The following is a 23,523-nucleotide window of genomic DNA, read 5'->3' as shown; positions in this document are numbered from 1 at the left end:
GAGTCAACTCCTGTTCCTATGTCCTATAACTGAAGATTAGAAGTGGTATTCTTTGGAAGACTGACTAGTTCCGCATTTTCAAGGCAGTTATTCATAATAATTAACACTTCTATGCCTGAGCTCGTGATTTTCTGCCTAGAGATCGAATGTGCTCCTTAAAAACCGTAACGTCATCCAAGATTGTCGATTGAAACAATAAATGATGCCTCCAGAGACGTGTAAACATTTTTTAAACATCTTGGCTGCTGACTACCAATGAACAGAAGAATAAGCTGATCTGTCCATATCCGTGCCCAGAAGAGTTACGTGCTCCTTGCTCCGTTTTCCTCCAATGCACCTCCTGTAACAAAAGGTGTTGAGGCTAGGTTGTTTGAAAATTTCAAAACTGAGATTGATAGATTTTTGTTTGGCATGGGTATTAAGGGTACAGAAAGAACCAAGGCGGATAGATAGAGTTAAGATACAGATCAGCCGCAATCTGATTGAATGGCGGAACAGGCTCCCCAAGGAGGCTGAAAGGCCTACTCCTGTACCTATGTGAGTCCCAAGACTGGCAGTATTGGGATAAAGTCTCAGCAGTATTTTAAGGAGCACTGGGAGGACAGCCCTGGGGTTCCAGGAACACTGGAGAAGGAGATTTGAGAACACTGGGGCAGTCCTATGATTTGGTAGCATTTGGGTGGTTTTGAGATCGGCAGCACTGGGTATGCAATCAAGGGTTCTTTGAGCACTGAGAGGAGTTCATGCAATCTTGGATGGAGGGACGGAGAGGGGGTGGGGGGCGGGGGGCGAGGGCGGGATCCTGATATCCAGTCGGACTGGGAAGAGTTGTCAGAGTATTAGGGGAGACAGTTTGGCAGTATTGGGGGTTGCTGGGATATGGCAGATTATGCACAAATCTATTTATTTAATTGTGGTAGGTGAGGAGCACTGATTTATTTGTTGATCTAATTGTGGTGGGTGAGGAGCACACTTTTATGTACTCTTTTATCTGTAAGCATGTCACAATAGTTCTACCAGTATAATTTGAAGAAATATTTTATTCAGCGATGTAATATAAAAGTACACTGCAAACGTTTCTCTCTCCTTTTTATTATATCAGAGAAGCTTTAAGATTAAAGCATACTGAGATACAACAGAAATTTGAAACAGTGGAGAAAAAGGCAACAGCACAGAAGATGCTTCTCGAGTCTGCAATTGCCCATCTGAAAGAGGAATTAAAGACTGCAGTTAATGAATGTGAACATATTAAACAGGAAAAGGAGAGCCTACTGGACCAGGTAAATACATTCTTGCCATTGTGTCAGCTGTGGCTCAGTGCGTAGCACTCTCGCCTCTGAGTCAGAAGCTTGTGGGTTCAAGACTTGAGCACAAAAGAATCTATGCTGTCACTCTAGTGCAGCGTAGATCCTTCTCTTGAAATGACAGTCGACTGCTGTAATATATGAACGGCTGCTTATGGAGCATTGTACATCCCAAACGTATGTCAGCCAAATGCCAGAACTAAAAACCAGCAGCCAGCCTTGGGACTTTATCCATCTGATTTCCTTTAATATAGAAGCAATTTGTTTACAGATTGTCTTTTAATTAACATTCAACATTTAGGACAGTGCAAAATAGCTGGGAATCGAATAATGCGCCAAGTTTTTTGGAGGCCAAGCGTTGTGAGCAATATTTCGCATCAAATTTCCAATAAACAAATTGTTAGCTGTAACAAAATACAAACTGTATTGTGAATTTGACACCTTCAAAAAGAATTAACTAAATTATGCAACTTGGAATGAAGTGTTTTGGCCCCTTTGAAGTACAAATAACGGGAGTAGTCTTAAATAAAAACAGAAAATGCTGGAAACACTCAGCAGGCCAGGCAGCACCTGTGGAGAGAGTTAACGTTTCGGGTCGATGACCTTTCGTCAGAACGGGGGTATTCTTAATATGGGTTTGGATCGGGTGGGAAGTTAAAGTCTGTGAAATTCAGCACCTTCGTGTCGGCTGATAAGGCCGGATTCAGAGAAAATTCGGCGTGGACAGCAGTGGCCGCCATTTTGCGCCGGTCAGCAGTGTGGCTGTTGACTGTGCTCGCTGGAAAAATGGTAATGAGTCAGATCGTGACGTCAATCAGCGTGCAACACTGATTTGATGCACAACCTGCTATTTTGGACATTGCCGCTCAAACGTACACCCTCTCCAAAGCACGCACAGTTGACGGACCCGCCCCCACCTGTACTACTTAAAGGGGCACACGTAACTTTTTAAGTTAAGTTTTGATTTTTGCTTTTGTGCTGGATCCTGTGCAGTTTATTTGAGTAGTGGCTTGATATAAAACATTTAAAAAGTTGTTCAAGTGTGCAGGAGTGCTGCTGGACATTTGCAATACTTTGGCTCTTAAAGGAAGGCCTCTGAGAATGCCTCTTGCTCCCAGTTGTGGGGCTCTAGCTGCAGTCCCCCTTGGGCTGCAGCATGACCTAAAGATGGAGCAGAGGCAGCAAAAGAGACAAGCTGCTCACAGAGGGAGGAAGACGTGGAGGAAGAAGATGAAGAAGTAGGAGGAGGAAGCGGAAGAAAAGAGGCAACCCAGACAGACCTTTCTGGCAGGGATATCTGGGATCAAACCATCTACTTCCGGTGCCCGTGAACACAGCCCCAGTTCCCCTTTCAACATTTAGAAACATAGGTGCAGGAATAGGCCATTTGGCCCTTCGAGCCTGCACCATCACTCAATATGATCATGGCTGATCATTCACCTCATTACCCCTTTCCCGCTTTCTCTCCATACCCCTTGATCCCTTTAGCCGTAAGGGCCATATCTAACTCCCTCTTGAATATATCCAATGAACTCCCATCAACAACTCTCTGCGGCAGGGAATTCCACAGGTTAACAACTCTCTGAGTGAAGAAGTTCCTCCTCATCTCAGTCCTAAATGGCCTGCCCCTTATCCTAAGACTGTGTCCCCTGGTTCTGGACTTCCCCAACATCGGGAACATTCTTCCCGCATCTAACCTGTCCCGTCCCGTCAGAATCTTATACGTTTCTATGAGATCCCCTCTCATCCTTCCAAACTCCAGTGTATAAAGGCCCAGTTGATCCAGTCTCTCCTCATATGTCAGTCCAGCCATCCCTGGAATCAGTCTGGTGCACTCCCTCAATAGCAAGAACGTCCTTCCTCAGATTAGGAGACCAAAACTGAACACAATATTCCAGGTGAGGCCTCACCAAGGCCCTGTACAATTGCAGTAAGACCTCCCTGCTCCTATACTCAAATCCCCTAACTATGAACATGCCATTTGCCGCCTTCACTACCTGCTGTACCTGCATGCCAACTTTCAATGACTGATGAACCATGACACCCAGGTCTCGTTGCACCTCCCCTTTTCCTAATCTGCCACCATTCAGATAATATTCTGCCTTCGTGTTTTTACCACCAAAGTGGATAACCTCACATTTATCCACATTATACTGCATCTGCCATGCATTTGCCCACTCACCTAACCGGTCCAAATCACCCTGCAGCCTCATGGCATCCTCCTCACAGCTCACACCGCCAGCCAGTTGAGTGTCATCTGCAAACTTGGAGATATTACACTCAATTCCTTCATCCAAATCATTAATGTATAATGTAAAGAGCTGGGGTCCCAGCACTGAGCCCTGCGGCACTCCACTAGTTACTGCCTCCCATTCCGAAAAGGACTTGTTTATCCTGACTCTCTGCTTCCTGTCTGCCAACAAATTCTCTATCCGCACCAGTATATTACCCCCAATACCATGTGCTTTGATTTTGGACACCAATCTCTTATGTGGGACTTTGTCAAAGGCCTTTTGAAAGTCCAAATACACCACATCCACTGGTTCTCCCTTGTCCACTCTACTAGTTACATCCTCAAAAAAATTCCAGAAGATTTGTCAAGCATGATTTCCTTTTTACAAATCCATGCTGACTTGGACCGATCCTGTCACTGCTTTCCAAATGCGCTGCCATTTCATCCTTAATAATTGATTCCAACATTTTCCCCACTACTGATGTCAGACTAACCGGTCTATAATTACCCGTTTTCTCTCTCCCTCCATTTTAAAAAAGTGGTGTTACATTTGCTACTCTCCAGTCCATAGGAACTGATCCAGAGTCGATAGACTGTTGGAAAATGATCACCAATGCATCCACTATTTCTAGGGCCACCTCCTTAAGTACTCTGAGATGCAAACAATCAGGCCTCGGGGATTTAGCGGCCTTCAATCCTATCAATTTCCCCAACACAATTTCCCACCTAGTAAGGATATCCTTCAGTGCCTCCTCCTCACTAGACTCTCGGTCCCCTAGTACATCCGGAAGGTCATTTGTGTCTTCCTTCGTGAAGACAGAACCAAAGTATTTGTTCAATTGGTCTGCCATTTCTTTGTTCCCCATTATTAATTCACCTGAGTCCGACTGCAAGGGACCTACGTTTGTCTTCGCTAATCTTTTTCTGTTCACATATCTATAGAAGCTTTTGCAGTCAGTTTTTATATTCCCTGCAAGATTCCTCTTGTACTCTATTTTCTCCCTCCTAATTAAACCCTTTGTCTTCCTCTGCTGAATTCTAAATTTCTCCCAGTCCTCAGGTTTGCTGCTTTTTCTGGCCAATTTATTTATCCCACATCTTTTCATAGAATCATAGAGGTTTACAGCACGGAAGGAGACCATTTCGGCCCATTGTGTCCATGCCGTCCAAATTCAATTTTCCAGCTCTTGGTCCATAACCCTGCAGGTTACGGCACTTCAGGTGCACATCCAAGTACTTTTTAAATGTGGTGAGTGTTTCTGCCTCTACCACCCTTTCAGGCAGTGAGTTCCAGACTCCCACAACCCTCTGCGTGAAGACATTTCCCCTCAAATTCCCTCTAAACCTTCTAGCAATTACTTTAAATTTATGCCCCCTTGGTTGTTGATCCCTCTGCTAAGAGAAATAGATCCTTTCTATCCACTATATCTAAGCCCGTCATAATTTTATACACCTCAATGAGGCCTCCCCTCTGCCTCCTCTGTTCCAATGAAAACAAATCCAGTCTATCTAATCTGTCCTCATAGCTTAGATTCTCCACTCCCGGTAACATCATTGTAAATCTCCTCTGTACTCTCTCCAGTGCAATCACGTCCTTCCTGTAATGCGGCGACCAGAACTGCACGCAGTACTCCAGCTGTGACCTAACCAGTGTTTTATATAGTTCAAGCATAACCCCCCCCCCCGCCGCTCTTGTATTCTATGCCTCGGCTAATAAAGGCAAGGATTCCATATGCCTTCTTAACCACCTTATCTACCTGGCCTGCTGCTTTCAAGGGTCTGTGGACATGCACTCCAATGTCCTTTTGTTCCTCTACACGTCTCAGTATCCTACCATTTAATGTGTATTCCCTTTCCTTGCGAGCCCTCCCCAAATGCATTACCTCACACTTCTCTGGATTAAATTCCATTTGCCACTGTTCTGCCCATCTGACCAGTTGATTGATATTTTCCTGCAGTCCGCAGCTTTCTTCTTCATTATCACACAGCCGATTTTAGTATCATCTGCAAACTTCTTAATCATACCCCCGATATTCAATACTAGATCAATGATGTATATCACAAAAAGCAAGCGACCTAGCACTGAGCCCTGTGGAACCCCACTGGAAACATCCTTCCAGTCGCAAAAACACCCATCAACCATTACCCCTTGCTTCCTGCCTCTGAGCCAATTTTGGATCCAACTTGCCACTTTGCCCTGGATCCCATGGGCTTTTACTTTTGTGACCAGTCTGCCATGTGGTACCTTATCAAAAGCTTTGCTAAAATCCATATACACTACATCATACACTTTGTCTTCATCGACCCTCCTGGTTACCTCCTCGAAAAATTCAATCAAGTTAGTCAGACACGACCTTCCCTTAACAAATCCGTGCTGACTGTCCTTGATTAATCTGTGTCTTTCTAAGTGAAGATTTATCCGGTCCTTCAGGATTTTTTCCAATAATTTTCCCACCACTGAGGTTAGGCTGACTGGCCTGTAATTACTTGGTCTATCTCTTTCTCACTTCTTAAACAAAGGTACCACATTAGCAGTCCTCCAATCCTCTGGCACCACACCTGAAGCCAGAGAGGATTGGAAAATGATCATCGAAGCCTCTGCTATTTCCTCTTTTGCTTCACTTAATAGCCTGAGATACGTTTCATCCGGGCCTGGGGACTTATCACTTTCAAAGCTGCTAAAGCCCTTAATACCTCCTCCTACACTATGTTTATTTCATCTAATATTTCACACTTCTCGATAGTAGTGTGTGCATCACCCCTCTCTTTTGTGAAAACAGACGCAAAGTATTCATTAAGAACCATACTCACATCTTCTGCCTCCACACACAGATTACCCTCATGGTCTCTAATAGGCCCTACCCTTTCTTTAGTTATCATCTTGCTCTTAATATATTTATAAAACATCTTTGGGTTTTCCTTGATTTTACTTGCCAAGAATTTTACATGTTCTCTCTTTGCTTTCCTAATATCCTTTTTAATTTCATCCCTGGACTTTCTATACTCCTCTAGAGCCCTCGGTATCTATCATAAGCCTCCCTTTTTATTTTTATCCTCGACATCCAGGGAGCTCTAGATTTGTTAGTCCCACCCATTTTCTTTAAGGGCACATATTTGGCCTGAATCCTCCCACTGCTCTGACACTGATTTACCTTCAAGTTGCTGTTTCTAGTCCATTATGGCCAAATCACCTCTCAGCTTAGCAAAGTTGGCTTTTCCCCAATTTAGAACTTTTATTCCTGGTTTATCCTTTTCCTTTTTCATAATTACCTTAAATCTAATTGAATTATGATCACTAGCACCTAAATGCTCTCCCACTGATAGCCCTTCCACCTGCCCAGCTTCATTCCCTAAAACTAAATCCAGAACCGCCCCCACCCGTGTTGGGCTTGCTACATACTGGCCAAAAAAGTTCTCTTGATTGCATTTTAGGAATTCTGCACCCTCTATACACTTCATACTAATTTTGTCCCAGTTAATATTTGGATAGTTAAAATCCTCTACTATTACTGCCCTATAATTTTTGCACATCTCAGAAATTTGACTACATATTTGCTCTTATATCTCCCTCTCACTGTTTGGGGATTTATAATACACTCCCAGCAGTGTGAGCGCCCCTTTTTTGTTTTTCAGTTCGACCCATATGGCCTCGTTTGATGATCCCTCTCACATATCATCCCTCCTCACAGCTGTAATAGTTTCTTTAATTATTACCCTGACACCCCCTCGCTATCCCATCTGAAGATCCTGTAACCAGGAATGTTGAGCTGCTATACCTGTCCCTCTTTTAGCCATGTCTCTGTAATAGCTATAATATCATACTCCCAAGTGTCTACCTGTGCTCTCAGCTCATCTGCCTTATTCGCTATACTCCTTGCATTGAAATATATGCCATTTAGCACAGCCAGACCTCCTTGTTGACTACTTCCTAGCCCTCATTTCCTCTGTCCTTCAAATTCACTTTCTACATTTTTACTTTCCAATTCCAGCTTTACTCCCCTCCCTGCTGAATCTATTCTCAGGTTCCCATTCCACTGCCAAGCTAGTTTAAACGCTCCCCAACAGCACTAGCAAACCCCTCCCCGAGGATATTGGTTCAGGCTCTGTTGAGGTGCAACCCGTCTGGCTTGTACAGGTCCCACCTCCCCAGAAGTGGTCCCAATGCCTCACGAATTTAAAGCCCTCCCTCCTGCACCATCTCTTCAGCCATGCATTCATCTGCTCTAGCTTCCTATTTCTGTACTCACTAGCGCGTGGCACCGGAAGTAATCTGGAGATTACTACCTTTGAGGTCCTGCTTTTTAATCTCCCTCCTAACTCCTTAAACTCTGCCTGCAGGACATCATCCCTCTTTCTATCTATGTCTTGGTACCGATATGGACCACGACCTCTGGCAGTTCACCCTCTTCCCCCGAGAATGCCCTGCGGCCGCTCGGTGTCATCCTTGACCCTGGCACCAAGGAGGCAACATACCATCCTGGAGTCACGTCTGCGGCCGCAGAAACGCCTGTCTGTTCCCCTGACTTTTGAATCCCCTACCACTATAGCTCTTCCATTCTTCTTCTTCCCCCCCCCGCCTCCCCCGTGCAGCTGAGCCACCCGTGGTGCCATGGACTTGGCTCTGGCTGCACTCCCCAGAGGCACCATTGCCCCCAAGAGAATACCGGTTGGAGAGTGAGATGGACTCGGGGGACTCCTACACTACCTGTCGAGTTCTTCTCTTCTGTCTGCTGGTCACCCACTCCCTCTCTGCCTTCACACTCTTAAGCTGCGGGTTGACAACCACTAGAAACGTGCTATCCACGTAGCTCTCAGTCTCGTGGATGCACTGCAGTGACTTCAGCCGCTGCTCAAGCTCTAAAATGTGGAGCTCGAGTTGGTGCAGCTGGAGACACCTGCTGCACACATGGACTCAAAAGTCAGGGGAGCAAACGGGCATCGTGAAGCGTCCAGGACTTTCCACATGCCATAGAATGTGCAGTCCACGGGAATGAGCTGCCCTGCCATCCCTCTAGTTAGACTCTGAACTACCAAGCAAAAATAAACTCTAAACCTTAGCAAAACACACCCAGCAACTACTCAGCAATTAGCTGACTTAATTAATTACGTTTTTTTGATTAAAAATAACCCTTATCAATTTAATTGTGGCTCCTTTATTTAAAGGAATCAGAACTAACCTTTATTTAAAATATTAATAACTAACTTTTATTTATCCCCTGTTACTGACCATCACCATGACCTCTTGGCCACAATGCTGAAATAAAAACCACCACAAAGCAAATTTTACAATCCAACTTTATCTATATAATGCTACCCCAGTACGGTTGTGGTGAGCGGAGTGGGGTAAAGAAAGAGGTACGTGCTTACAGCATGTGCAGCTTGTAAATCAGAAGAAATTGTGGGGGGAGAGGGAAAGTGGGATGTAAGAAGGAGTATAATGTATGAGGATACCAGCATCTTGTATTCTTTCAGTCCTGCCGCTGGTCACGGGCTCAACCATATCCTTGCCAAGAATGACCAGCACCGTCTCCTCCAAGCAGGTGAGATGAAGCTAGGAATGTGAGGTGTGCTTCATGTTTTGTAGAGATTGTTGGTAGATGAATGATGGGGGGTGTCGTGCTTTGAGCAATGTATGAGGCTCGTGGTATGGCTGGTAGGAGATGGCGTTTGAAGATGCATTCACTGACCTTGACCACTCGTCTGAGATTATGAAACTTCTTTGGGCACTGAAGCCACATCCTGTGGGTGACACTGCTGACTGTGACGGCCTCGGCAGTCTTGTCCACAGATCCCTGAAAGTAGCAGGCCAGGTGGATAAGGTGGTTACGAAGGCATATGGAATGCTTGTCTTTATTGGCCGCGGCATAGAATATAAGAGCAGGGACGTTATGCTTAAATTGTATAATACTTTGGTTAGGCCACAGCTGGAGTACTGCGTGCAGTTCTGGTCGCCATATTATAGGAAGGACATGATTGCATAGAGAGGGTGCAGAGGAGATTTACTAGGATGCTGCCTGGAATGGAGAATCTTAGTTATGAGGACAGATTGGATAGGCTGGGTTTGTTCTCATTGGAACAGAGGAGGTTGAGATTGAGCTGTACAAAATATTGAGGGGTCTGGACATAGTGGATAGTAAGGGTCTATTTCCATTGGTGGAGGGATCTATAACGAGGGAGCATAGTTTTAAGGTGGTTGGTGGAAGGATTTGAGGGGGGCTTCTTTACACAGAGGGTTGTGGGGATCTGGAACTTGCTGCCTGGAAGAGTGGTGGATGCAGAAACCCTCACCATTTTTAAGAGATGGTTGGATGAGTACTTAAAGTGCCGTAACCTGCAGGGTTACGAACCTAGAGCTGGTAATTGGAATTAGACTGGATGATCTTTTGTTGGCCGACGCAGTATTAATAGTAAGTACTGAAGGGAATCACATACGGCCAGGGTGATCTCCTGGACTAGTTTTGTTCGTCTGGATGGGTCGGAGAGGAATTTTCCCAGATTTTTTTTCTCCCTAAATTGGCCTGGGTTTTTATCTGGTTTTAGCCTCTCCCAGGAGATCACATGGCTCCGGTTGGGGTGGAGTGTCGAATGTTTCAGTATAAGGGGTGTCGCAGTTGTGTGAGGCGGACTGGTTGGGCTGGGTGCTGTTTGCCTTTCCGTCATTGTTCATAGGTTTATATGTAACCTTCAGGGCTGCTGACCAAGGGCCGTGCAGCTCTTTGTCGGCCGCGTAGACACGATGGGCCGACATGGCCTCCTCCTGCACTGTAAATTTCTATGTTTCTATCAGGGAGGCTTTGAGGGTGTCCTTGTAATGTTTCCTCTGTCCACCTTTGGCTCGTTTGCCATGAAGGAGTTCCGAGTAGAGCGCTTGCTTTGGCAGTCTCGTGTCTGGCATGCGAACAATGATTAATCCATCTTCATCAGGTCTACTAGGTTATTGTCCAAGAGCATAAAATAGATTTTCTCTCAAGTATTTCAAAATGGCTACACTGAGTGGATGTAAACACTGGAACTACTAATGGTGACATGTTGAATAAAACATTCTTGAGTATTGCACTATTATCAGTTTTCCTGCCTTTTGTGTATCCCATTGTAGATGATGGGGTACATTTTCAACTTGCTGCCTGACATTGTTGATCGGCCAGCCATTATAAAAAACGCCTTTAGTATTCATTTCCATTAAAAGTTGAAAATCCTCATGTTTCAGCACCAAAACAAGGAATTGTATGTTTGTAACTGAAGTGAATTTACAATCCTTATGGAGTGGAGCTGATGAGCTATATCATGATCAGTCTTTCAGCATTACTCGTTAGTTCTTCAGACAGCTGAAGGTAATAACCATTTGCTTGCCCCTTCCTATTTCTGATTATCTACCTGCAGCAATCAGTTGTCATAAAATCATACATTAGTACAGCACAGAAGAAGGCCATTCGATCCGTCGACTCAGCATCGGCTCTTTCGAAGAGCAATCCATTTAGTCCCACTCCCCCAATCTTTTCCCATATTCCTTTAATTTTTTTCTCCAAGTTTTCATCCACTTCCCTTTTGAAGGCTAATATTGAATTTGTGCCCTCTGGTTCTCGACCTTTCTGCAGTTGGAAACAGTTTCTCTTTATTTACTCTATCTAAACCCTTTGGGCTAGACTTTCCATTAGTTTTGCTTTGATTCCGTCCACTTACTGCCTATTTAAACGCTGAGATGAAGTATAATGCCCATTTATCGCCCATTTTCCCCCAAAATGGAAACTAACGTCCATTTATCGGCAGCATTAGTTTCGGCATCAAGTTAACGCAGAGAATTAGTTAAACCGCCCGTCCATATTTTTATGACGTCAACAATAGTGCACCGGCCAGAATACAGTTTTTAAAGGAAACTAACGCCCAGAAACTGCCCAGAATATCGCCGAGCGTTACTTTCGGCATCTCGCCTACAAATCGCCTAAAACATCGCTCGCCCAAAAAAACGCTGGAAAAAAACTGCATTCACCTGACCTTAACCCAGCGTTATGGAATCCATTTTGTAAATCAAATAACTTTTCATATAAAAGGCTGCTTCAAGTTCTGGGGAGTTTTGATTTACTCTGTGAGTTATTTTAAGGTGAATATAAAATCTGAAGAAACATCTTATCATATTGTGGACTTTCTTTTATGAGTTTTCAGAGGAAAATGTATTATTTCTGAAGAATACGTATAATAGTAATTGTAATGGGGCCTGTAATTTCTCAGCCAGTATTGATGACTACTCACATGCTGCAGAGTAGAGATGGGAGAAGGTATGTTGAAGAGCATTATGTGCCCAATCAAAGAGGTGGCAGACTGAGGAGGAGGAGAACTTACACCCGACGCACTTACAGGGAGAAGCGGTCTTACCTGAACTTCCGAGAGCACGTGCCTTCAGAGACTGCACTTCCGAAACAGGTCATCAGTGAGGTATGCCAGCTCATTAAGGGAGATCTGCAGCCTAACAGCACCATTGGAACCGCACTGTCCGTTGAGATCAAGGTTACTGCGGCACTTTACTTGTCTGCATTGGGCTGCTTTCAGACCTCAGTTGGCGACATTTGTGCTAGCTCTCAGTATGTCACACACTGCTGCATTTGACAGGTGACTGAATGCCCTTTACGCTCGGAGGATGGACTTTATAAGCTTCCCTATGACCAGGGAGGCACAGAGTGAGAGGGCTCCAGGTTTTTCGAGAATAGCAAACTTCCCCAAGGTGCAGGGAGCAATAGATTGCACACACATCACCATGCGAGCACCTTTTCAGGATGTAGAGGTTTTTCGGAAGCGCAAGGGATTCCACTCCCTGAATGTGCAACTCATTGTCAACCACAAGCAAATAATCATGGCAGTAAATGCAAAATTTCCAGGCAGCATCCATGATGCGCACATCTTGCGTGAGAGCACTGTATCTGACCTGTTCAAGAGTCAGCCACAAGGTCACGGTTGGATAAAGGATATGGTCTTACCAGCTGGCGAATGATTCCCCTGCGTAAGCCCCAAGCAGAAGCTGAGAAGCGATACAATGAAAGCCACATAGCCACACGCATTAGCGTCGAAAAGACAATTGGAGTACTTAAGCCGTGCTTCAGATGCCTGGACCACTCAGGAAGTGAATTACAATACCACCCTGAGCAGGTCGTTCAATTCATTGTGGTGTACTGCATGCTGCATAACTTGGCTATCAGGAGGGGACAAAAATTGCCAGATGGGACTGCCAGTCCACCTCAGGAGAGGAGAAGCGGAAGAGGAAAAAGTGGAGGTGGATGATGACCTTTGGGAAGACAATCAGGCTGACATTGAAACCATGCCCCCATTCCCCTCTAGACAGCAGAAAGGGCCCCGGGTGGCTATGCAGCTGCAAGACTGTTGCGTCAGCAGCTCATAAATGAATGCTTTGCTTGAAATAACGTTGGTGATATTTACGCAGCTGCAAGACTGTTGGGTCTGCAGCTCATAAATGACTGGTTTGCATTACGTTGGTGACAGTTGCAGCTGATTTACGTTACGTTTAATGTTTGCTTTTCATGGTATGGACTCGCCAATGTTTAACGTTACAACTATCTGAAGACAATGCACAACAATGTTAAGTTAAATACATTTTTTAAAATAATTTTTTAAAAATGTACTCAGAAAAAAAATAACACAACACAACCCAAACTTTGAACATTTTAACATTTTAAACACACAGTAAATAAAATCCTTGCTGTATTTGTTGTTAATAAAAATGCATGCACCCCCCTCCCCCAAACCACCCCAACAGTGAAACATTTAAAAACAACAAACAATTTAAACAACTAACCTAGTAACCCACCCACCCACCCTACAGGCAACAATTAAAAAAAAACTAAACGTGCAACAAATTTAAAAAAAAACACTCCATCACTACCTGCGGTCACACCCCTCCTTTCCTTCCCGCCCACCGCCCCGCCCGGGTCTATACCCCACCTCTTCCCCTTCTCCTACCAACTCCAAGCCGCTATGCTGCAGTGCTCAAGCGCTGCTTCGGTCGGTGGGTGGGGGGGGTGATGGCAGATCTGTTGTTTGGGCCGATGATAGAGAGGACATTTCCGAGGAATGTCCTCTGAGCCAGAAGTAAGAGCTTCCTCATGTGTCTCTGGCAAGAGGGGTGCAGCACCTTGGGGTGCAGCAGCGGATTCCGGGACCACTGATAGCCCTCTGGCACTAGTGTTCCTGGCTATTATCACCAAGGACACTGCTATCCGCGTCATCTTCTCTTTCAGGTTAGCGGATAGCATGGCAACATGTTCAGATAAACCTCCCATTGCTTGGAGGAGTTCCCGACCAATTTCGACGCTCCTTCTGGACAAGTTGACCATGTCCACGCTCAAATCTACCGCTCTTGGAGCAGTCCTATTGCGCCGAACTAATCTCCGCTTGGCCCCACTTGGACCCGCTACCTCCTCAGTCGAAGAGGACGTGGCCGCAGGAACATTGGAAGCTACTGCTGCAGGCTCCTCCTCCACCCCTTCGCTGTCTTCAGTGGAGAGGAGGACCTGCAGCAGGACGGGCGAGATACGGGGTTCCTCGCCCCCAGAAACAAGTACCACCGCCGCCAGATCCATAGCTTGCCGCGGTTCCAATTGGAGGGCCTGCGCTCTTGGCTGAGCTAGAAAACATAAATGAGGAAATTAGAGGAGAAGGGGGTGCTAGGGTCACATGGGAATCCAAACGCTACACAGGCATATGCACGAGAGCAACACTACTGCTATAAAAAATAACGAGAGACATCACATTTAATGAACATCATGATAGTACAAAATCTGCATTACTTTGATTGTCATGATCCCATCATTAATTTCATAACATTACGTAACATTTCATCAATAAAATACATCATATCATCAATCATATTATACGAATATGAGTGGCATTAATTTACTTTACATCACCCAATGGTTTATACTTTACTCACGTGGCATGAGGACAGGTTCCGACGCAGCACGGGTGACCGACCGGTTGTGGATGCCCACAAGTGCCAGCGCCAGCTCCTCGAAATCAGTGAGGGCACATAGGTCCGCTGGGCCGCCACCCGTGCGCCGCTGCTTGGCCCTATTCTTCAAATGTTTTTTCTACAAAAAGTGACAATAGAAGGGCATGGCATAAGATCATTGCTAGGTATTTTTTACAGATACAGATACAACAGATAGCAGATTACTGACATGTTATTAATAATAATATTACATAACACACATGCTAGTCCACCATAAATGTTATACATATCACATGCATGGTTATATCTACCATCTGCAAATAACTTGTTTAAGATCGAGGTTTGAATTAAATGATTACCACAATGTATCAGATCTGCATTTAAATTAATCATTGCATCATTACCATTACAATTTATTATATAAATAAATTTAATACTTACTCTGCCTGATCCAACAAGGTCGTTCCAGCGCTTGCGGCACTGGTTCGGCTCACGAACCTCATGAGTGACAGCAGATATCACCTCTGCTATCTCACTCCAAATCCTTTGATAAACCTGGGAGAGGTTTCCCACGCCGACCCCGGGTCAATTGTGACCACTTATGCTCCACTTCTGCCACTAAGGCAGCATTGGCGTCCTCACTAAAGCGCTTGGCACACCTACGTCCTCCCATTTCTCCTGCCCCGCCACTCCTCCCTCCTCTTCACTCATCCTTCTTTCAGTTAATTCAATTGATTCCATCTCAAATAATCACAAGGAAAAACTCAAAATTTACTACAGGCTCTCCAAAACAGTACCATCTCTCCACCAGCTTTCTTCTCTCTCTCACTCTCTCTTTCCCCTGAAAGGCGGAAAAGACCTATGGACGCTGGCCTTGCATGACTGAAAAAAATGCTAACGCCCATTTCATATTGCTACAGCTAACGTCCAAATTATAAAGTGGAAACTAGTGGGTTTGAAAATTAGCAATATTCCCGTGATCACAAAAAACAATATAAACGCTAACACTGGAAATATCGCCCACTTTTGGGCGATCTGGACACTGATGCAAAGTCTAGTCCTTTGTGATTTTAAACACCTCCATCAAATCTCTTCTTAGCCTTTGCTGCTGTAAGGAGAAGAACCCCAACTTCTTCAGTCTATCCATGTAGCTGTAATCCCTCATCCCTGGAACTATTCTAGTAAATCTCTTCTGTACCTGCTCCAAAGCTTTCACATCCTTCCTAAAGTGTGGTGCCCAGTAAAGACTGTAGCTGGGGCTGATCTGCTGTTTTATATAGGTTTAGCATAACTTTATGGCTTTTGTACTCTGTACCTCTATTTATAAAGCCCAGGATTCCACATGCCTTATGAACTGCTTTGTTAATCTGTCCTGCCACCTTCAAAGATTTGTGCCCAAGCACCCCCAGGTCTCCCTCTTCTTGCACCTCTTTAAAATTGTACCATTTTAGCATGTATTATCTCTCCTCATTCTTCCTACCAAAATATATCACATCATACTTTTCTGCGTTGCATTTCATCTGCCATGTTTCCGCCCATTCCACCAGCCTGTCTATGGCCTCTTGAAGTCTATTACTAGCTTCCTCAGTATTTACTACATTTCCAAGTTTTGGGTCATCTGCAAATTTTGAAATTGTGCGCTGTATCCCCAGATCTAAGTCATTAATGTATATCAAAAACAGCCGTGGTCCTTGTACTGAACCTTGGGGAACTCCACTATATATATCTCTCCAGTACGAAAAACAACCATTCACTACAACTCTCTGTTTTCTGACCCTTACTCAATTTTGTATCCATGCTGCGATTACCCCTTTTATCTCATGAACTTCAATTTTAATAACAAGCCTAATATGTGGTACTTTATCAAACACCCTTTGAAAGTCCATATGCACAACATCAACTGCACTGCCCTCATCCACCCTCTTTATTACCTCATCAAAAATCTGAATCAAGTTAGTCAAATACAATTTGCCCTTAACAGATCTGTGCTGGCTCTCCTTTATTCGTCCATGCTGGTTCAAGTGGCTGTTAATTTTCTCCCGGATTATTGTTTCTAAAAGCTTCCCCACCACAACATTAAACTAACTGGCCTGTAATTGCCAGGTTTATCCTTCTCCCCCTTTTTGAACAAGGGTACTCCATTCCTTTGGCACCACCTGTGTATCTAAGAAGGCTTGGAAGGTTTCTACCCTTGCTTCTCTCAGCAATCTAGGATGCATCTCATCCAGTATCCCAGCAACCTCCTCATTTACCATAGCTTTGTCAAAGTCCTGTTCCTTGGTAAATACAGATGCAAAGTACTCATTTAGTACCTAAGCCGTGTCTTGTGCTTCCACCAATAGATCTTCATTTTAGTCCCTAATCGGCCTACCACTCCACTGACGACCCTTTTACTGTTAATATGCCTATAGAAGACCTTTGGATTCCCCTTTATGTTAGCCACCAATCTATTCTTGTTCTGTCTCATTGTCCCTCTTATTTCCTTTTTCGCTTGTGCTTTGTACTTTTTATATTCTGCCTGATTCTCCCTTATATTATCAAGCTGACATCTGTCATACGCCCCTGCTTTTTCTGCTTCATCCTACTCTCTAACTCCTTCATCCCCAGCGAGGTCTGGCTTTGGTTGCCCTCCCTTTCCCCTTTGTGGGACCATACCTAGACTGTACCCAAACCATCTCTTCTTTAAAGGCTGCACATTGCTCCATTACATTTCTGCCTGCCAATCTTTGATTCCAATTTACCCGAGCCAGATTCCTCCTCAATTCATTGAAATAAGATGTCTTCCAGTTAAGTGTTTTTATTCTAGATTGCTCCTTGTCCTTCTCCATAACTAATCAAAACCTTATGATATTATGATCACTATTCCCGAGATGTTCCCTGACTGTGATGACAATCTCCACTTGACCCACTTCATTCCCAGGACTCGATACAGGAATGCCTCCTTCCTCGTTGGGCGCAAAACATACTTATCAAGAAAATTCTCCTGAACACATTTCAGAAATCCCTCCTCTTCTCTGCCGCCTTCTTAAACCCCTGTCTTCCCCGCCCTCACCTCCGAGAACAAGTGTAAGGAGCTCATGGACTTCTTTGTCTCTAAGATTGAGACCATCCGTTCAGCTGCCTCTGCCAATTGCCTTCCTTCCCCTATCCCACTGGGCCAAACTTCCTCGAAGGTTCCCCCTTGCCCTAGCCCTGAACTCACATCTTTCTCTAGTTTCTCTCCAATCTTCCCCTCATGAGCTCTCCGCGCTCATCTCATCCACGAGACCCAATTCCTGCTCCCTCGACCCTATTCCCACCAAACTGCTGGCATCAGGGAGGCAACATACCATACGGGTCTCACAATGACTGTCGAATCCCCAATTACTACTGCATTCCTACATTTTGCTATACACACCTGTGCAGTCCTTTGCCTCATGGTGTCAGGCTCGAGACTGCACCCCTTCGAGTTGTCGTCTCCCTCACTGGGTATTCAATGTTGAATATCAGTTTGAGAGTACTACGCTCCCGAAGGATTCCTGCACTGCCTGCCTCTTCCTACCCTTCCGGATGGCCACCCACTTGCTATTCTGAACTCTATGTGGCTGTGGAGTGACCACCTCCTGGAACCTGCGATCGAGGGAACATTCAGTCACCGATATACTCTGCAGTGCATCCAGTTGCCCCTCAAGCTTAGAAACCCTCAGCGTGACTTTGAGCAGCTGGAAGCACAAGTATTGTACCATATTTTGTTTTGTACTAGTTATGATGATTTCATGATATGATACAATTCAGTTGAGAGGTTAAGTTCTTCTGGGTATGAAAATAAATATTGAGATAATTAGATAATTATTTAAAAGATAAACATCGACATGGTAATCATTTTGATACTTATTGAAAGATTAACCATTTTTTGCAGCTTGACGTGGATGCATTGACTGCTGCCTTGAAGAAACAAGAGAAAGAAAATGGACATCTTGTAGAGCGACTGGCCACTCTCGAATATCAGCAGGTAGGCAGTAAAATCCTCAAAGGCAATTGTTCCGTACTATTAACAACAACAACTTATATTTATATAGCCTCTTTGACATAATAAAACTTCTCAAGGAGCTTCTCAAGAGTGTTATCAAAAATAAAATTTGACACCAAGCCATATAAGGAGATGTTATAGCAAATGGCAGAGGTAACATAGAAAATAGGTGCAGGAGTAGGCTATTCGGCCCTGCACCATCATTCAATAAGATCATGGCTGATCATTCACCTCAGTACCCCTTTCCTGCTTTCTCTCCATATCCCTTGATCCCTTTAGCCGTAAGGGCCATATCTAACTCCCTCTTGAATTTATCCAATGAACTGACATCAACAACTCTCTGTAGTAGGGAATTCCACAGATTAACAACTCTCTGAGTGAAGAAGTTTCTCCTCATCTCAGTCCTAAATGGCTTACCCCTTATCCTTAGACTATGTCCCCTGGTTCTGGACGTCCCCTGGTTCTGGACATCCCCAACATCGGGAACATTCTTCCTGCATCTAACCTGTCCAGTCCTGTCAGAATTTTATATGTTTCTATTAGATCCCCTCTCATTCTTCTAAACTCCAGTGTATAAAGGCCCAGTCGATCCAGTCTCTCCTCATATGTCAGTCCTGCCATCCCGGGAATCAGTCTGGTGAACCTTCGCTGCACTCCCTCAATAGCAAGAACGTCCTTCCTCAGATTAGGAGACCAAAACTGAACACAATATTCCTGGTGAGGCTTCACCAAGGCCCTGTACACTTTAAGGAACATCTTAAAGGATGAAGGAAAACTGGAGAGGTTTACGGAGGGAATTCCAGAGCTTAGGACCTAGGCAGCTGAAGACACGATCACCAATGGCGGAGCAAATAAAATTGGGGATGTTCTAAAGGCCAGAATAGGCAGCGCACAGAGGTCTACGGGGATTATAGGACTGGAGGAGATTATAGAGATGAGGAGGGGCGAGGCCATGGAGGGATTTGAAAATCAGGATGAGAATTTTTAAATCAAGCCGTTGCTTAACAGGGAGCCAATGTAGGTCAGTGAGCACAGGGTAGATGGGCAAGTGGGATTTGGTGTGCGTTAAGACACGGGCGGCAGAGTTTTGGATGACCTCAAGTTTATGGAAGGTAGAACACGGGTGGCCAGCCAGCACTGCTTTGAAATAGTTAAGTCTAGCGGTAATAAAGGCACAGATTAGGGTTACGGCAGCAGATAAGTTGAGGCAAGGGCAGACTCGAGCATTATTATGCAGGTGGAAATGGGCGGTCTTAGTGACAGAATGGATATAGAAACATAGAAAATAGGTGCAGGAGTAGGCCATTCGGCCCTTCGATCCTGCACCACCATTCAATGAGATCATGGCTGAACATGCAACTTCAGTACCTCATTCCTGCTTTCTCGCCATACCCCTTGATCCCCCGAGTAATAAGGACTACATCTAACTCCTTTTTGAATATATTTAGTGAATTGGCCTCAACAACTTTCTGTGGTAGAGAATTCCACAGGTTCACCACTCTCCGGGTGAAGAAGTTTCTCCTCATCTCGGTCCTAAATGGCTTACCCCTTATCCTTAGACTGTGACCCCTGGTTCTGGACTTCCCCAACATTGGGAACATTCTTCCTGCATCTAACCTGTCTGAACCCATCAGAATTTTAAACGTTTCTATGAGGTCCCCTCTCATTCTTCTGAACTCCAGTGAATACAAGCCCAGTTGATCCAGTCTTTCTTGATAGGTCAGTCCCGCCATCCCGGGAATCAGTCTGGTGAACCTTCGCTGCACTCCCTCAATAGCAAGAATGTCCTTCCTCAAGTTAGGAGACCAAAACTGTACACAATACTCCAGGTGTGGCCTCACCAAGGCCCTGTACAACTGTAGTAACACCTCCCTGCCCCTGTACTCAAATCCCCTCGCTATGAAGGCCAACATGCCATTTGCTTTCTTAACCGCCTGCTGTACCTGCATGCCAACCTTCAATGACTGATGTACCATGACACCCAGGTCTCGTTGCACCTCCCCTTTTCCTAATCTGTCACCATTCAGATAATAGTCTATCTCTCCTGTTTTTACCACCAAAGTGGATAACCTCACATTTATCCACATTATATTTCATCTGCCATGCATTTGCCCACTCACCTAACCTATCCAAGTCACTCTGCAGCCTCATAGCATCCTCCTCGCAGCTCACACTGCTACCCAACTTCGTGTCATCCGCAAATTTGGAGATACTACATTTAATCCCCTCGTCTAAATCATTAATGTACAGTGTAAACAGCTGGGGCCCCAGCACAGAACCTTGCAGTACCCCACTAGTCACTGCCTGCCACCTTGTCGAGCCGCCTCATTATCTTAAATGTTTCGATAAGATCACCTTTTCTGAACCCCAATGAGTATAGCCCAACCTACTCAATCTATCTTCATAAGTCAACCCCCTCACCTCCGGAATCAACTAGTGAACCTTCTCTGAACAGCCTCCAATGCAAGTAATCATGGGGGACTTTAATCTACATGTAAATACGGAGACCAAAACTGTATGCAGTACTCCAGGTGTGACCTCACCAATACCCTGTACAGTTATAGCAGGACTTCTCTGTTTTTATACTCTATCCCCCTTACAATAAAGGCCAACATTCCATTTGCCTTCCTGATTACTTATTGTACCTGCATACTATTGTGTTTCATGCACAAGTACTCCCAGGTCCCACTGTACTGCAGCACTTCGCAATTTTTCTCCGTTTAAATAATAACTTGCTCTTTGATTTTTTTCTGCCAAAGTGCATAACCTCACACTTTCCAACATTATACTCCATCCGCGCTGATGAGGTCATCGCGCTGACATGTCACAACGTCTCTCCCCTTCAGTTAAAGGGGAGGGCCGCTGCGAACTCTGCAGCCACTTAAGTGGCAAACATTGGGCCACCAGGGAGGGTTTCGGCCGGGCCAGAGGGGGTGCCAGGCTGCCTGTTGGCGGCCCGGCTGAACCCGCGGCCATAATTGTCGGCCCAACCTGGCAGTTGGCCGACAAAAAAAAAATAACATGGCGAAGCCGGCAGCACCAGCTACCCTTCATGGGCGGCCGTGCTGCCAAGCCACAGAAAGTGTTCCGACAACAAAAGCTGCCAGCGGCATCGACCGGTGGCGCCGCTCCCACAGGGCATTTCCAGGAAAGAGGCAATTTCCGAAAGGGAAAACAGGCAGAGCGGTCCCCTTCCAAACCTGAGGAAGGACAATTTTTTTAAATGGCGGCCCTTCCATTGAGACTCAGCGGCTATTCCGCACCGACCCGTGGCCGCTGCTTTCAGGCGGCTAGAGGCCTTATAGAAAGGGACAATTTCGGACCCTTTGTGTCTGTCTTCACAGAGGAAGGCACAAAAAACTTCCTGGAAAAAGTGGAGAATCAAGGGTCTAGCGAGAATGAGGAACTGAAAAAAAATTAGTATTAGTAAAAAAAAAATAGTACTGGAGAAATTAATGGGACTGAAAGCCGATAAATCCTCTCGGCCTGATGGCCTACATCCTAGGGTTTTGAAAGATGTGCCTATAGAGATAGTGGATGCAATGTCATGTTCCAAAATTCCATAGACTCTCGAACAGTACCCGCAGATTGTAAGGTATCTAATGTAACCCCGCTAGTTAAGAAAGGCGGGAGAGAGAAAACGGGGAAGTACAGACCAGTTAGCCTGACATCAGTCGTAGCGAAAATGCTAGAATCTATTATTAAGGAGATGGTAACAGAGCATTTAGAAAATAATAATAAGATTGGGCAGAATCCACAAGGATTTATGAAAGGGAAATCATGTTTGACAAATCTGTTAGTTTTTTGAGGTTGCAACTAGGAGAATAGATAAGGGGGGAACCAGTGGATGTGATGTATTTGGATTTTCAGAAGGCATTCGATAAGGTGCCACACAAGAGGTTATTAAATAAAATTAAGGATCATGGGATTGGGGGTAATATACTAGCATAGATTGAGGATTGGTTAACGGACAGAAAACAGAGAGTAGGATTAAACGGGTCATTTTCGGGTTAACAAGCTGTAACTTGTGGGGTTCCGCAAGGATCGGTGCTTGGGCCCCAGCTATTCACAATCTATATCAGTAATTTGTATGAGGGGACCAAATGTAATATATCCAAGTTTGCTGATGATACAAAGCTAGATGGGAATGTAAGTTGTAGGAAGATGCAAAGGGGATGTAGACATGCTAAGTGAGTGGGCAAGAATATGGCAAATGGAATATAATGTGGGGCCCAAGTTTCCACATGATTTGCTCCTGATTTTTAGGAGCAACTGGTGGAGAACGGACTATCTTAGAAATCGCAATTCTCCACATTTTTTTTTCTGCAGTTCTAGTCAGGTAGAACAGTTCTACATTGGAACAGAATTTTTTCTTCAAAAGGGGGCGTGTCCGGCCACTGACGCCTGATTGAAAGTTTCCACAGTGAAAACTTACTCCAAACTAAAGTAGAATGGAGCAAGTGAAGATTTTTGTAGAACTGAAAAAACCTGTTCTACACATTAAAAAATCAGGCGCAGGTTACAAATTAGGCGTCCAGAACGAGGTGGGGGGGGGGGGAGGGAAGTCATTAAATTCTATAATAAATCCTTATTTATACTTATACAAATATTATACAAATAAATCCAACCTGAATAAACATTTATAAACAAAGAAAAGATTAAATAAACCATCTTCCTACCTGTGTGAAAGTGCTTCAGGCAGGCCTTTCGGGACCGAAGGCTGAACGGGCCGGCCCGAGACTTCGGGCAGGGCCCGTCCCCGGCACCAGATTTACAGGTAGGTGGCGTTGGGTTGGGTCGGGGAGGTTTGGTTCGGTTCGGGTCGGGGGGAGGGAGGGGGGGAGAGAGGGAGAGGGAGGGGGGGAGAGAGGGAGAGGGAGGGGGGAGAGAGGGAGAGGGAGGGGGAGAGAGGGGAGAGGGAGGGGGGGAGAGAGGGAGAGGGAGGGAGGGAGAGGGAGGGAGGGAGGGAGGGAGAGAGGGAGGAGGAGGAGGAAGAAGGAGAGCGGGGAGAGGGAGGAGAGAC

At 45.1% G+C, this 23,523-nt stretch overlaps 1 protein-coding gene across 6 annotated transcripts in view; it reads left to right on the top strand.

The window, feature by feature from the left end:
• Window positions 1-23,523, top strand: part of ccdc150 (coiled-coil domain containing 150) — a 169,544-nt gene that overhangs the window by 54,059 nt on the left and 91,962 nt on the right. For all 6 annotated transcript variants that reach the window (XM_070883527.1, XM_070883529.1, XM_070883525.1 and 3 more), the window contains 2 exons: window positions 1,103-1,280; window positions 18,390-18,482. In XM_070883527.1, coding sequence (XP_070739628.1) covers window positions 1,103-1,280; window positions 18,390-18,482 — 271 coding nt within the window. The remainder of the gene's footprint in view (window positions 1-1,102; window positions 1,281-18,389; window positions 18,483-23,523) is intronic.

This window comes from Pristiophorus japonicus, chromosome 6, assembly GCF_044704955.1.
Source record: "Pristiophorus japonicus isolate sPriJap1 chromosome 6, sPriJap1.hap1, whole genome shotgun sequence".
Taxonomy (NCBI): Eukaryota; Metazoa; Chordata; class Chondrichthyes; family Pristiophoridae; genus Pristiophorus; species Pristiophorus japonicus.
This window is presented reverse-complemented; position numbering and strand designations above follow the sequence as displayed.